The 16,573-nt window shown below is 43.5% G+C and overlaps 1 protein-coding gene across 1 annotated transcript in view; it reads left to right on the forward strand.

The window, feature by feature from the left end:
* DTD1 (D-tyrosyl-tRNA deacylase 1) overlaps positions 1 to 11,119 on the forward strand; it is a 16,324-nt gene extending 5,205 nt beyond the window's left edge. The window contains exons 3-4 of the mRNA XM_010136413.1: positions 501 to 736; positions 10,695 to 11,119. Of these exons, the coding sequence (XP_010134715.1) occupies positions 501 to 736; positions 10,695 to 10,879 (421 nt within the window). The 3' untranslated portion in view covers positions 10,880 to 11,119. The remainder of the gene's footprint in view (positions 1 to 500; positions 737 to 10,694) is intronic.
* The last annotated feature ends 5,454 nt before the right edge of the window (positions 11,120 to 16,573 follow it).

Here is a 16,573-nt window from a genome sequence, read left to right on the forward strand (position 1 = left end):
AAAGAGTGCTAGGAGGTGACAAAGCTGGAGGAATATAGGCGAGTCATGTTTGGGAACAACCACAGTTCAGGCTGATCTCATTTCATACTGCGTGTGATATTCCTGTGCAGTGGAACGGTTAAAATTCCCAAAGCTGTTTACGTGTCAAATAATGTTGTGACACATAAAACCAGATAGTAAAGATGCCATCCAATGCCATCTTTATGTCACCCTCTAACTTGCCGTTATTCTGTCCTGATCTCATGCTCCCTAAAATATAATGTTAATTAATGGTCTGACAATGTTATGTATGTGAGTAAGGGCTTTCTTGGTTATGGGTCTGCCTAATGTGACGAGATTCTCATGGTTTGGGTAGGAATGGACAAAGGTGTATCTTGTTACGTGGAGGCAGAATGACTATGCATCTGCCTTCCCTTTTATCTCCTGCTGTGTAGCAGGCATTGACTTCTACCTGTTGATCCTGCATGGACAATTTAAGAAATACCGTTTTCTCCTCCTAGGGTTCGAAAAATCTTGAACTTGCGAGTATTTGAAGATGAAAGTGGGAAGCACTGGTCCAAAAGCGTGATGGATAAACAGTACGAAGTGCTGTGTGTAAGCCAGTTTACTCTCCAGTGCATCCTGAAAGGAAACAAGCCTGACTACCACATGGCAATGCCTACAGAACAGGCAGAGTGTTTTTATAACAACTTCCTAGAGCAGCTAAGAAAAGCCTACAAACCAGAGCTTATTAAAGGTAAGGGTGAAAGGTTGGTCTGGTCCTTGATGCGACTGGTGGACCTTGTTAGTGTGTGCTCTTCCCTGATGCTCTTCCCTTTCTTAATTCTGCCTTTTTCTGTGTTGCAAAGGAGCTGTCTTTACGTGGCAGTAGGTGAGGGGATGTTATGCTGTTTTCACTAGCAGCCCTGCAGGGTAATCACTCCAGTCTTTTAGCCAAGCCCTTTCCTGGTGTTCCTCTGGAATGGTTTGACGTGTTAGTTACTGGCTGTACAACATGAGCAATGAATTAACAATGTAACCCGGAGAGGCTGCAGCCGTGAGAACAAGCTCTGGGGTCAGGCTCCCTCAAAGGCTGGATGTTTGGTGCTGTGTAGCTAGATTAACCCAGGAGGAGCATTTTTTCTGGGGCATATGTGGTTAATCAGTCTTGAAGGCATCGCCAGTGTGTGATGGACAGTGTAGCTCCATCTGTCACTTCAGTTTTACATTCTGTTAAATGGTAATGCTGACAGTGGGAGGTGTAATGTGCTAGTTGAGAACATTTCGACTGCCGCCTTTTATTAATTCTGTGCCGTGAATGCAACAGTTTTCTCTTTACCGGAAACTGCCTGGCTTCTCTTTGCATTTGTGCTCTATGCACCCTTAATCTTTTCTGTTTGCTCTTGTGTTTGCTTGCTGGTCACTTTCATATTTATGCTTGATTTTTTGATATACTTGCCCAGAAGACAGTGGTCAGCCTTACTTTCCTTATGAGGAAAAAAAGAAAAAGCCAGAAAACTGGTAGCTGGGGAAAGATTTAGAGGCTACTGACTCTAGATGAAGGAAACTATCCCAGTGCTTTCCAAGGAGGTGCAGTGAAATGCACGCATAAAATGTCCATCTTGTGTCAGCTTTCCTGTAGTTTGATATGTTCTTCCAATCAACATTTTGTGAAGATAAGGAATTTTTGATACCCCTTCCCTGAATCCCTTTTGGTCTGTAACATAAAACTTCTGTTCTAATAAATTCTGAGTATGTTCTTTTTGAATCTTTATCTTTGTTGAGTTAGGACTAACTTAGGACCAATTCATGTGACTCTGAAACTGGTAACAGAACTTCCTGGGAAGTCAGTGGGAATAATATTTGCTCTGGTCAGATTTGATCAAGTTGGACCCTTTTGTCCTGGTAAACTAAAAGCAAGTATAGACTTTAACTTAAATAAGGTGTGGGAAAACCGATAGATCTCTGTATATCTGCATCTTTATCCTTGGGCTTTGGAAAATGCTCTGTTTCTCAAATACTTCCAATCAGTTTATATTTGGACAGCAATTTATTGTGAACTTCTCTTTTCAGTGAATAACAGTTATACACCTGAAATTAATAGCCACCGTTGTTATATGCCCAGACTTTGGTACTTGTTTGCCAGTGCTTCCTGCAAAAAGAGCTTTCACTTCTGGGGCTTTTTTTTGTGCGTGTGCTGAAAAAATAGCTTTGGAAACCTGAGAGAGACTGTCTTTATGTCAGATACCATACACATTTGAAACTGCTGGCAACACTGGAACCACCTGTTAATTTATAATTTTGCTTTCTTTTAGACTGTGCCTATGTTGTGCTGCATCCAAGTCTGTTAGACTCTTATGATTGAAGTTTCTGTTGCGGCAGTTGCTTTGCCTCTGTCTGTTTGCTTGTTTTAGCTACTTGTGCATACAGAGTTTCTGAAGCGTGGCAGGGTCATGGATAGTAGGCTGAGTCCAGCGGTTGCATCAGCAGAGTTTACAGTTGTCCTGGGTTCAACATGGAGGAACCGGATGCTCCCATGTTGTCCAGCGGGGGAGGTTTCCTGAGGTGAGGTGTATTAGAACACAGAGCCTGTACATGCTGGCAGGCTGTATATGAGCTGGACTGCTTGAGTGTGATAGAACTGTGAAATTGTAATAGCTGGGCTGTGATCTAGTGTGGGGTGCAAACATACTGAATTCTGCCCTGAAAAAGTCCTAAGGAAATCAGAACCTAACTTGCTGGAGGCTATCCTACGTGCTACTGTGCAACAAAGGGTGATGGGAGGACCCTGAGAAGAAGCACCAATGAGTGAGCTGGTGACTATTAAAATAGGCTTAGTGTATCAGCAGGAGGCTCCACCTTCTATCTTCAAAATCTGTGCTTGTGTATTTCACCTACACATGAGCATACACATGCACTCATACACATACACAATTGTAGTTACTGGGAGATAGGGCTTGGTTCTGTGGGTTGCTGTAGGTGCCCTTCTGTTTGATCTTACAAATTGCTCTAATGCATTTTAGAGGAATAATTTAATCATTTAAAGTGGAATTTGTGTAGCTGAGTAAAAGACATCAATAAATGCCTTGCCATGCTCCCCAAGAGCCTTGTGTTTTCTAGTCCCTATATTTTTTCGAAGACTATTTTGGCTGTTGGAAAGTGAGCTACTATGTGTTGCCACTGTTGTAGGTGCTGGGCAGACACCTCTTCTGTCTGGTATCTGGTCTGTCTGGAGCTTGCCAGCTAGGAGCTCAGAATGGTAAGTGTTCCCCAAAGAGGAGCGCAAACCATTCTTTTGTACCCAGAGCAGGGGGACATTTGACAAACAAGATCTTGGAGAAGGCTCAGAGCCATAGCACCTGGTTTAACACAGATGTCTTAATGTCTTAAGACTGTGGATGAACACCCATGTCTAGGAAAGAGAAGGCTGTACTGGAAGTCCTCGCTTGTCTTGCTTCAGTGCTTTTTTGTTGTGAAATTCCTTCCTAAACACCTCATTCCACTCTGAGAGAGCAGGGCAAATCTGAGTACTCTGTGGTGTTAGCTGATATCCAAAACCTAGACCTTCCAAGACTTCTCCTTTGTCTCTGTTTTGAGTGTGAATGTAGTCTTCTGAGGCAGGAGGTAATAGCATGGCAAAAAGTGTGAAGTCACAGTATCTGGGTAAATATGAGAGAACTGTTCTACAAGGAAAGAGTTTAATCCAGATTAAGGTTTGGTGCAAATTGAAAGAATTATTTTCCCTGATTAATTCCCTTTGTGAGTGTTGTCACTCTGGAATAAATGCTCTTGTCTGGAGCTAGAGTACCCTCATGGGGTTAATTAGGAATAACTTTGCAAGTAGACAAGTTTAGAAGTAACTTCTGAATATAACCAGTGTGAAGTCTAAGTCATGAGGCTTGAGAGGTGTCCAAAAACTGTTCTGAAAGTAAATTTATCTCATTTTCAAGCTTTTACATCTCAGATGTGGCTTGTCTGTCTCACCTCAGGTGAAGATTTCCCTTGCCTCTGAGGAAAGCATGCATGCCAGATTCTAAGGGAAAAGGATTTTGAAGAGATGGGTGTCCAGCAGAATAAACTTGTCACTTTAATTACATTTGTAGGATTCTATTTTATTGCAGAGGATGTCTCAAGGGTGTGACTTGATCAGTCAAAAAATCTTAAAGTAAGTGGGGAAAGGTACTTACTACATTGAAGAGCATTGTGGTATAAAAAGCAGGAAGAGAAATATAATATAAGGCTAAATTGCTAATGTCTCCCATGGACAGGGCTATGTGATAAATTTACCCAGAGCTGCTGGAGGGATAAGCAACATCCAAAGAGGATGGGTTCTTCCTCCTCCTTTTCTCCTGGCTGAAAAATGAAAATCAATCCAGACAGACTCATGAGACAGAGAGATGGAAGATATGATGTCTTCAGTTTCTTTGCAGTCCTGTGCAGAAGTGGGATTTGTCCGCATCAGTTCTTTCAAAAGTTGCATTCAGGGGCACAACAATCAACTCCTTTGCAGCCTGTCTGCCTGAGCACCACAGAAGTGATGTGTTCCACCAGCGTCCTCTTCAGTGAATGCAAATTCCAGTGGTACCACAGATGTTAGTCTGTTTTAGGGGAGTCAGGTTTGTCTCTCAACTTACCTTGACAGGAAACTGTAATACAAATGGAAAATGCCTTCTCTGAAGGGTTGTATGAATTGCCATATACTGAAATTATGGTTGACAGTGGGAGAAGAGAAGGAAGGCAAGAGCATGTTTTTGAGGCAGGCAGTCAACACTGGGGGAGATTCTGCTGCCACATCTTGAGTACTGTGTTGAGTTTTGGGCCCCTGACTTCAAGAAGGACATTGAGGTGCTGAAGTGTGTTCAGAGAAGGGCAATGAAGCTGGTGAAGGGTCTGGAGAACAAGTCCTATGAGGAACAGCTGAGGGAACCAAGGTTGTTTAGCCTGGAGAAAAGGGGGCTGAGGGGAGACCTTATTGCTCTCTACAACTACCTGAAAGGAGGTTGTAGAGAGGTGGGGGTTGGTCTTTTCTCCCGTGTGACAAGTGACAGGATGAGATGACATGGCCTTAAGTTGTGCGAGGTAGGTTAAATATCAGGAAGAACTTCTTTACAGAGAAGGTTGGGAAGCATTGAAACAAGCTGCCCAGGGAGGTGGTGGAGTCCCCATCCCCAGAGGCGTTTAAGAGACATCTGGATGTGGTGCTGAGGGACATGGTTTAGAGACCCCGGCAGTGCAGGGTGGACGGTTGGACTGGATGATCTTAAAGGTCTCTTCCAACCAGATGATTATATGATTCCATGATTAGGCATTGATTTAAGAAGAAACTGCTTTATCTTGTTCTTTCAGGCAAGACCAGAGCCTGAAGCTGTAGAGAAAAAAGCTGTGTTACAGTGAGGGCTCTTCTTGAGAAGAGCTATGGGGACCAATGGATCACTAGAACCCTTTGGTTTTGTTGCATAAGGGAGCTGCCAGCACAGAAATCCGGAAGTGTCTTATAAGGAAGCACGTACTGTGCAGGGACCATGGTCCCTGAAACTACAGGATGCATCGATTTATGGTAAGAGAGGATGGCAAGTTGCTTCTGACATCAGCATCACCTTTGCAGTATGTTTGAAAGCTTGAAGAGGAGGCTGTGTGATGGTCCACAAGGCATTGTATGTTGAATTAGCCTCAATTGGCTTTTTAAATCATTTGGGAGAATGAGATTGCTGAGACTGAAACACAGACTGCCTTTCCTGTCATGGTGGTTGCAAGGCACTGAGACCCTTCCTGTCTTTGAGAGGAAAATGTGGAAGAGAGAGGCTATAGAGGAGGGCAGCATTAATAGACATTCCCCTTTTATGTACTGTTTCCATTTCCATTAGCTCTAAATTACTGTTTCCGTTAGCTCTAAAGAGCGTCTAGGGAACTGGGGTTGTTTAGCCTGGAGAAAAGGAGGCTGAGAGGAGACCTTTCCACTCTCTACAGCGACCCGAAAGAAGGTTGTATTGAGGTGGAGCTCAGTCTCTTCTACCAAGAAACAAGTGATAGGATGAGAGGAAATGGCCTCAAGTTGTACCAACGGAGGTTTGCTGGATGTTAGAAGCAATTTCTTCACCAAATGTGAAGCATCGGAACAGGCTGGCCCGGGGGGGTGTACCAACGGAGGTTTGCTGGATGTTAGAAGCAATTTCTTCACCAAATGTGAAGCATCGGAACAGGCTGCCTAGGGAGGTGATGGAGTCCCCATCCCTGGAGATATCTAAAAGACATGTAGATGTGGTGCTAGGGACGTGATTTAGTGGTGACCTGGTAGTGCTGGGTTAACAGTTGGTCTTCATAATCTTGAAGGTCTCATCCAGCCAAAATGATGATACGATTCTGTGATTCTATGAAGTCTTAAACTTTCTGAGCTGTGATTCACTTTGACCTGGATTAAAAGACTGGAAGTGTAAGTATGAGGAATAACGGGATGGAGCTGTTATAGAAAGGTGTCCCTTGACAGTAGTTCTGATGCCAAAACAAGATAGGAAGTGCTTGTGACATGGAAGTACTCTGAGTGTTCTGGTAAAGGTGCAGGCTTATTTGACCCTTTGTCAGCCTTTGAAAAAAGGTGCCTGTGAAGGTTAATTTGTTTTTTTAGGTCCATATGTTTATGGGAAGTTCAAAATGCAGTCCTTTTCTTCAAGTAACTACAGCAGAGGTATGATACGATATGTAGAGAGCTATTTGAAAAGTTATACTCCAACTAATAAAGTTTAAGGGTTTTTTTGTTGTTTTTTTTGTTTGTTAAAGAAAGATGCATTAGTTTTGCCTCGTTTATATAAGTTTATGGGTACATCCCTTTCCAGATACACTGCAAGTATAACAGCCCTTCTAGGAGCAGCAGCTCAAGCAGATCTTCCTCAAGGACTGCTATAACCACTTTCTAAGCATGTCAGTAGATCCTTCCCTCATTGCCTGCAGAAAGTATAGAGTCTTGTTTTATTGTGCTTGTCAGATGGACAAACTGCCTTTTTCTGTGCAGGAAACAGTTCTGTGAGATTCCTGTGCTGTAGTTGCTATTCGTTATTCATCACTGTTTGTAAGAGTCTAAGAAACTCTTACACATTAATGTAGCCAGACTTCAGATGTGCAGATACAGTAACCAAAAGCAGCAAGCATTCTTCAAGCTTGAATTTTTCAACTGAGAGTCGTTTATAGGCATCTCTGAAAAGGTGTGTCCTCCTGATTCACCAGTGAAACCGTAAGCTACAGATTTAGGGAAAAACTGCTTGCAGGTTCTCAACTATCATGGGTGGCAAAGGGTTTGAAAATTGTGCTGGAGCATTATAATCACTAGTTTTTTGATTGCTCTGACATCTTTTCTCAGTGGGACCCTTTATGTGTTTCAGGGTTCTGCAGATTTATAAAATGACAACCTACTTTGTAAATACTCTTGTCTCATAAATTTTCTGTTATTTTCTGTAATTATTTAGTAACTCTTTTTTGTTGTGCACTGTTAGCTGGCATATAGAACACATTGGTCCCTTCCTGAAATACCATCACCTTCATGGTATTTCTATTTACTTATTTACCCAGTCAAGTCAGCTGGACTGTTTTAAAGCAGTAACTGTTGATGTGCCAGTAATTTCTGATGTGCCATTCTTTTGATGCCACTGCAGCCTCTGTTGTCCTCTCCCTCCAGAGGATATTGACCCTGTGGTGGAGATGAGGATGGGAAGACCTTTTCACTCCTGCTGTAGTAGTTCTGAGGTTACATGGTGCAAAACTAGTCTGTGTACACACAAAGGAGCACAGAGGCAGGCAGGGGAACCCAGATTCTGGACTCAGAGCATTTCAAACCCTGTCCAGCCCCTCCCAGGGCTGTCTTGGGGGTCTGGTCCCGTGGTCCAGATGTGATGCTCATCCTGGAGAGTCAACTGGAATGGCTCTCCAGAGCACCTTTCAGACTGAGAGTGGGCACTGCCTAGAGATATGGAAGCATTTCAAGGCCACTCAAGAATTAGGAAATGTTAAGGTGAGAAGGCAAAGCTAGGGAAAGGGGTGGATCTAGGTGATTTTGGAGGGAACAAGCATGGGAAAATAAAGGGATATGGGTGTATAAAGGGGCAGCCACATGTAAGCAATGGCAGATCAGTATATTTGTGGCCATGCCCTGCACTTAATCAGCACAATCTGCATTGTCTTCTTACTAAAGTCCATTTCTGACTGTTTTGAGGGACTCACTGTTTAGTGTGTGTGTGTATGACTGCAGCAGCTGGAGTGGGAGCATGGGTCTGAGGCAGATGGCTGTGTCTGAGGGTGTTCAAATGAGTACAAACTCAGCAGAACGAGCTGGCAAGGAGGTGTGGTGGTCTGGGAGCTGGGTCTGGGGTGTGTCTCTGAGTGTGAGACCACAGGAGGAGCTTTCTCTGAGAGGGACTAGAGGAGTCATGGCTGGAGAGACTGAGGGTCTCTATGAGCTAGAAGTGCATGTCTGTGTCTCTAAGGGTAAGACTTTGGGTTGGGGGGGCAGCAAATTTCCAGAGGGCTGGGAGTAGATATGTGCATGTGTGCGAGAAGGTCTGTACTAGCAGCTGGAGCAAGACTTGTCATCTGGGGAGGCCAAGATCCATAGGCAGCTACTGGGCAGACTGAGTGTCTAAGCCCTGCTACCTTCTGAAGAGGTCCACATGATGTATATGTATGTATTTCCCCCTTACGGACCTTCATCCTGATCAGGCAGTGAGGGGTTCAGGGTGAGGCTGTAGGTGCTCTTGGAGTGCAGAGTGTCTCTTTGCTGATATCTGCGAAGCTGGATGTGTGTATACGTATGTGTGTGTAGCATACATGTTTGTGAGTGTGTGCCTGCTCAGCCTTGTTACTTTGGACCTGGGGGTCTGCAGTTGTGGCAGCTGTGCCTTTGTCAGGTTGCTAGGTTCAACACCCATAACATTTCTCAGCCCACGTGACTGTTGTTTTGATCAAAGGAGCCTGTGGGGACAGCAAGCTGGGACACTGGATGTGCATTCTCTTCTGCCACCTCCTGTCGTGGGCAGAAAATATCTGAGGAGTGCAGTTGATGAAATCGTGCAGCTTTTTATTCAACATAACATGTTCCTTTTCATAGAAATACTTCTTTGTATCATGCTCCTGCCCCCTTCCTGTTGGTGTTTCTGATGCTGTGACTATTCAGTGGCCAGTCCAGGAACTTTTTCCTTGGCTGCTGGACCATTGGCAACACTCTTTTGTGCAGTGCTCTGGTTTTCGGCTTTGCTAGAGCTTGTATCTCTAGCTCATGGGGTGGCTTGTGACATGCAGCCATTGCAAAAGCAGTTGGGCAGTAGATCTGTTGTGATATGGCCCATATGTGTGGACAGGCCTGAACATGCCTTTTCTTTTTTCTTTTAAGCAAATACTAGCTGTCTGTCTGACTCAGAGGGCATGGCAGGGAGAGACTGAAAACTATTCTCGACCTATGTGTCCCCAGTAACACATTTGAGAAGAATCAGGACAGTTTGGTTTGACCTTTGTTCAGTCAGGCACATTGCATGCTGATGTGGAGAGCTGCTCTGTAGCTATACAAACTGGCATGTAAATACTCCTGGTAAGTGGTTGCTCCACTGAAGTTTGAGCCTATGGCTTTCAGCATATTCTTGCTCACTCTCTGAGGGGGTACTGGAAGACATTTTGGTTGTGTTGCTGAGCAGGCTTCAGGCTTGCCTTGTAAGTGAGACTGTTCCAGTTCTTGAAAACTGCTGTCTGCTTGTTGCAATAAACCTTTTTTCTCTTCCATGCCTTTGTATTGATATGGCAGCATCTGTTCTGGTTGTTGGCCCTACCAGGGAGGTCTAGGAAAGCTACTCAGGTGTGTGGGACGGGAGAAGAGAATATGTGGAAGTAAGCAGTGAAATAGGCTTGGCCAGGGATGGGGTGAGTTTGAGGAGTAGAAAGCTGGACTAGAGAAAATGGAGCAAAGAAGTGTGCACAAAGACAAAGGAGATGTGCGGAGAAGACGGCATACAAAGGGATGGCTTTTGTAGATGATAAAGGATAAAAATGTCGTGGGTGTGTTGTAATGGAAACTTATAAAAATGTGGTCTCTGCCTCAGCTGGTGTGCTAATAAATGCCACTGATGACAAATGACATAGACGTTTCTGCTTTCAGAAGTGTATTCCTGTGAAGTAGACAGTGTTGATGGAGCAGACACTGTCTTTTTCTCCAGTCTTTTTTTCCACCCTTTTTGCCAAACTGTCAAAGAAATGGCCTCTGTTGCAAACAAGAATGTGGAAATTGCTGTGGCAGATCAGAACGGAGCTGCACACCAGTGTCCCCTGCTCTAGAGTGCTCAATGTCAAATAGTCCCGAGTAGGCTTTGGGTCATCTTATGTTTTGCCCATATGTAAAATTTCTTCAAAACGTCAGCTGGTTAGCTGGGCTGGATCCCTAGGCTTAGCTGTTAACGTCCTTCAAAATTTCATCTCCTGCCTGTGAGAACTATCCTGAACTGTGAGCACCTTGATTATCTGTAGACTTGGTTTGTTTTGTGGAAGTTTCTGATTGTCTCTGAATGTCAGGCAGGATAGCTGGGTGCACACAGACTTTTCTTCGTAGTAGCTTTCTGCAGTTTGTTAGTTGGCTGTCTTTTTGTGTTTGGTTTTTTTTTTCTTTTTAGTAGCACATTTGGTAAAGATTTTCCTGCGTGTTACTGTTCCAGGAACCCTCAAGCACTTCTTGTCCCTTCCTTTTTCAGATGGCAAGTTTGGTGCCTACATGCAGGTGCACATCCAGAATGATGGTCCTGTAACAATAGAACTGGAGTCTCCGGCTGCCGCTGTTGACCCTAAACAGGTAAGTGAACAGGTAAGAAGGACTGTCTGGAGAGGGTGGATGTATAGGTTGTGCCTCCTCTGCAAATTTGTAGCATTCCTGTTATGAAGCAGTATACCTTCCCTTGGGTATGAGGACCTTGTTCTTCCTGTGCAGCCTCTGAAAAGTTAAATAATCAAGTTATTTTCTTCAGTTCCCTGGCTTCTTGATAGCTGCCTGTTGTCCTGGTAAAGGTCATGCATATGTAATGCAAACCAGCTTTTTACAGTTTATTCTTGCTTATCATTAAAGCTGCTGTTTAATCATGACTCATAAGTGGTGTTTTTAATGTGCCTGGACCTCTCCCCCCTTTTTTTTGAGTGAAGTTTCTTGACATTTAGGGGCTTTTGCATGTGGGTGGCTGGATGGAGCGATTAGCTGGAGAGCTGCCTCTTTCTTAGAAACAAGAGAACAGCAAATCTAAGTCCTAAATTTAAGTCTGAAGTGGAGTGTTAGCTCTGCTAAGGAACAGCACTGACTATGCTGAAAACCGAATGTGGTGATGAGGTTTTATCATCCTCTAAATACAACAGTGTCCAACTTTTCCAGGCTGAAGGAGAAAGGGGAGGAATTGTTATTACCAGCTGTGCTTCAGCGAGGCCATACCAACCCTATTTGTGTAACACTTAACCTTGTTAAAATTGTTACTGCAGTTTATAAGGGCATGAGGGAAGAACCAGGAAACTACAAACCTGTTAATCTCACCTCAGTACCTGGAAAAATCATGGAGAAGTTTATATTGGCTGCTACTGAAAGGTGTTTAAAAGACAATGCAGTCATCAGCCGCAGTCATCACAGGTTCACAAAGGGAACATTCTGTCTAACTGATTTGATATCCCTCTACAATAAGGTCACCTGTCTAGTGATGAAGGGAAGGTGGTGGGTGTAGTTTTCCTGGATTTTAGTAAGGCTTTTGATACTGTCCCTCACAGCATTCTTCTTGACAAGTTGTCCAACTGTGAGTTGAGCAGGTACACAGTGTGATGGATGAAGAACTGGCTGAAGGGCAGGGCTCAAAGGGTTGTAGTGAATGGGGCTACCACTGGCTGGCAACTGGGCACCAGCAGTGTTGTCAGGGTTCTGTTCTGGGGCCAGTTCTATTCAGTATATTTATCAATGATCTGGGTGTGGGTTTTGAATGCACCATTAGTAAGCTTGCTGACGCTACCAAACTGGGAGGTACTGTTGACTCTGAGGCACTTGCAAGGGGATCCAGGTAAACTGCAGCATTGGGCAATCATGAATGGCATGAAATTTAACTACACCAAATGTCAGATTCTGCATCTAGAACAGAGTAGTGCTGGACACAATTATAGATTGGGAGAGGAGTGGCTGGAGGGCACATCCCCCTGCAGAAAGGGATCTGGGGTGCTGGCTGGCAGCAGCTCGATATGAGGCAGCAGTGTGCCCTGGCACCAAAAGGACAAACCATATCCTGGGGTGCATTAAATACAGCATAACAGCTGGTCAAGAGAGGTGACTATTCTGCTGTGTTCAGCACTGGTGCAGCCTCACTTTGAATACTGCGTGCAGTTCTGGGCCCCACAGTTTAAGAAGGATGTTAAGGTCATTGACTGTGTCCAGAGGAGAGCAGCAAAGTTGGTGAAAGGGCTGGAAGGAATGTCCTATGCGGAGGAGCTAAGAGCTCTGGGAGGAGGTTGAGGGGTGACCTCACAGAATCATAGAATCATTTTGGTTGGAAGAGACCTGCAAGGTCATCAAGTACAATCATCACTCCGGCACTGCCAAGTCACCACTAAACCATGTCTCTCAGCACCACATTTACATGTCTTTTAAATACCTCCAGGCATGGTATAGATGGCAAATACCTCCACCACTTCCCTGGGCAGCCTGTTCCAGTGCTTTTCAATCGTTTCAGTGAATAAATTGTTCCTAATATCCAGCCTAAACCTCCCCTGGCATTTCCTCTTGTCCTATCACTTGCTGCTTGGGAGGACAGACTGACCCCCCCCTCGGTACACCCTCCTTTCAGGTAGAGAGTGATAAGGTCTCCCATGAGCCTCCTTTTCTCCAGACTAAGCAACCCCAATTCCCTCAGCTACTCCTCATAAGACTTGTGCTTCAGACCCTTCATCTTACTGCTCTCTGCAGCTTCCTGAGGAGGGAGCATGGAGAGGGATTTGCTGATCTCTTCTCCCTGATATCCAGGATGCATGGGAATGGTTCAAAGCTGCGTTGGGGGAGGTTTAGACTGGACGTGAGGAAACATTTCTTTGCTGAGGGAGCGGTTAAACACTGCAGCAGGCTTCCTAAAGAGGTAAATGTCCGATGCCTGTTGGTATTTAAGAGGCATTTGGACAATGCCCTTGATAACATGCTTTATCTCTTGGTCAGCCCTGAAGTGGTCAGTCAGTTGGATGAGATGATTATTGTAGGTCCCTTCCAACTGGAACTATTATATTTCTATTCTATTCTATTCTATTCTATTCTATTCTAAATTGACCAGTTGACAAACTTGACAAAATAATTTTGCTAATGGGTCTGTCCTTGAGTTACCATCTGACCATTACTCTTCTGAATTAAAAATGAGACATTTGGGGTTTTTATATATGTTTTCAACATATATGTTTATACCTGCTCTTTTAAAGCCTGCTTATAGGTTTTGTGGTAACTGCAGTGCAGTTGGTGGCCATAATTGGTGAGAATTATGCAACTCCTGGGAATTCTGCATATCTCAAAATATCGTACTAAAGGCATTTGAAGCCTACTGGGAAAAGAGTGTGGGAAACCTAAAGAGGCATCTCTTGTTCCATTAAATAGCATCTTGTTGCCTTAAATAGCTGTGGTATCTTGGTCTGGAGTCAGTTTTGTTTTACCTCCAAATTCTGTTCTGAATCCTTTTGTGATGTTTCAGCCCCTGAAAGTACTGCATCTGGTCCTGGTCTTTCTTTCTGTACCCTTGTAGCTTTACCTCAGACCAAACGGTGCATAGTTAGCAGCAACAGCTCTGTCTTTGGAGTGAGGACTGATGGTAGATGTAATCACACACATCCCTACTTGGAGGCGTTGAGCTACTGCCTGATTTGCCTGGGAAATAGAGTCAGCAGAAAGCAGGATGGCAGAGAAACGGAGTGCTTTGATGGCCCCTTGGAACTGTTTATCAATCCTGAAGAAAGTTACGGCCCACTGTTTTCAGGTGCAATATTTATGGTATAGACTTGTTAAGGCTGAGATTTGGTTATACTTCTAGCAGTATTGACCCTCTGCTGTTGCCACTCCAGCACTTTGTGAAATAGGAAAAAAGCATATTCCCTTCACGGCATTGAGCATTGTTTCCTGCACAAATCCTCCCTGCTTTTGCATGGCTCTGTCTCAGGTGCAGGTGGCCATATCCTTTGTACAGCAGCATTTATTGTAGCCTGCAGTTGAGGTCATTGGTGGCAGGATGGATGGCAGAATTGTGTCCTGCTGTTTGTGACTATGAGATAGAGTCCCATGGTATCTTGGTCTCTAGAGTAAAGCTGGTGACCAGTCTTCTTTGCTCAGTCAGTCTAGTGGGAATCATTGGTGTAAGGGTAGGTGGATCACTGAAGGGTAGCATGGTGCAGTCTCTGACGAAAATGGAGAGCACAGAGAGCTTTTACCCCCTGTGCATGGGTCTAAAACAACCTAAGAGAAATCGCCAGGGTGTGCAGGATTTTGTAAGTTTCCTTCTCTTTGTTGGGGAACATTGGCTTGTTTAAGGGGTTTGCCCTAACAGTTACCTGCTTTTCCCACCTGGCAATATCTTCCTGGTGGCCTTAACATGACCTGAAGCCTGGGAAGGATGCTAGTGTTCAGGCTGTCTGTCATGAATTCCCTGTCTAACGTGAATGACTCAGTGTTTCAGTCCTGCCTGCTGTTGACCTTCCTTTCCTCCTTAAACCTCATTCTTCATCAGCAGTGATGAGACTCCTTGTGCAGGACATGCTTAGAGCACTGTCATTTATCCTAAGGTAATGTTACACAAAGTGTCTTCTTCCTGAGTCTGTGCCTGAACCCAATGACAAGGAGGTCAGGGAGAGTCCCTCTGTGGGCTGAGTGGGTTCCAGACAGTCCTTATATGAAAATAAGAGTAACATAAATTTGCTTACCTTCCTTCTGCAATGTGTTGTCCACACATATTTCATGATCCACCCTCAATTCCAGGTTGTTGCAAGTCCTGATGTGTAGGATTCTTATTTGTCACAGGAATGGATGAGCTCTTACGGTGGCACTAACACCGATAAAGCAATCCAGCTGTGTGCACTTTGGATGCACAAAGAATTTAATCTAATCTATGCCACACTTCAAAGAACCCCATTTATTTGAAAATTGGCAGCTCTTCTAACTGTTACTGGGTATCTTTTCCAGCTTATATTGGGACCTTAACACACACTGTTGTGGCACTGCTGTTTCCGACACTCTGAAGAATCCTCTCCTGATATTATTTGACATGTTTGCCATCTTCTCTCACCCATCATACAAGATGTGGAATGAGGAAGAACCTATTTAAATTTGTCACTCTACTCTCTCTTCCCTGCCAGTTGAATTGTTTTTTTTTCTTTCATACAGTCTGTTGATTTGCTTGTAGCATGGGATCTAAGGCTTAGAGATGGTGTGTTTTTTATCTTTTTGCTTTCTGCTCTAGCAAGAGGAGCTAAACCATCCTGCAGTCTTTAATGTGATGTTAACAAAGAGGTTAGACAAATCGTTGCTGATTAATAGCTCTTTTATGTCATCGGATGTGACAATGAAATATCTCTTTTTTTGAGTGATTGTCTGTGGTTGTAATTGGGAATCTCATCTTTATAATTTCTTAACAATGTAATAAGTAAAAATACATTAACTATCCAAATGTATTTTTACATTCTTTGTGCTAGAGAGGTATAAATAGATATCTTACAGAATTAATAAAAAAAATGAAAAAGCAAATGTCCTCCTCAAACAACAAATGTATATGTATGTGTATGAGTATATATATATTTATATAGATATGTATTAGAGAATATCTCAGCTGTTTGTGAAACCCTAGTAAGCAGGGGAAGCTACTACAAGTTCAGCTAGTTGTGAACTGTTCAGTTCCATTGTCATCTGAATTAGTAATAAGCAGGAATCAGAAGATTCTTACATCAGCAGCAGTTAGTGGTTGCTGGGCCTTTTTTGAAGACTTACGGTTATTTTGCAATTTGGACATGTGAATGGAATAACAGAAAAGGAAAAAATAGCTGGCATTTAATTGAGCTGTTACAGCACCTCTTGGTAAGTCTATTGTACAAGAAATTTTGCTTGAAAGGTGAAATAAAGCCACAGATTAGAAACTGGGTAAGGAATGTGAAAACCAAAAGGCATAAAATGGGAGAAGGTCAATGTACGTATGTGGTGATTCTGTTCTGAGTTCTGTAATAGTGTCTACATTTTCTGCATAGTCTTTGAGGGTGAATCAAGTATTTCTCTTCACTTTTGGTTATGATGCAGAAAACAAAAGGATTTTTCTTAATGGTCTAGTACAAGTCACAAGCTCTATAGTTTCCAGGCTTTACTCATGAAGCAATTTTGAATAATTTCTTTTTAACTTGCATGGATCCATTTGGATAATTACAGAGGTCAGCACTAAGAGCTAAGAGCAAGTTTCTCTCCTGCTTTGATGAAGTTTGTTGTGATTGTTGCTGAGATTAGGTTAGCTATGCTCAGAACGCTTTGTATGTTTATATCCTGTTTTAGGGAAGGTTAGGGAGATGTATTTTGTGGTTTTTTGTAGGAATTTGTAGCTAGTAGAAGCAG

This window comes from Buceros rhinoceros, unplaced genomic scaffold, assembly GCF_000710305.1.
Source record: "Buceros rhinoceros silvestris isolate BGI_N320 unplaced genomic scaffold, ASM71030v1 scaffold6730, whole genome shotgun sequence".
Lineage (NCBI taxonomy): Eukaryota > Metazoa > Chordata > Aves > Bucerotiformes > Bucerotidae > Buceros > Buceros rhinoceros.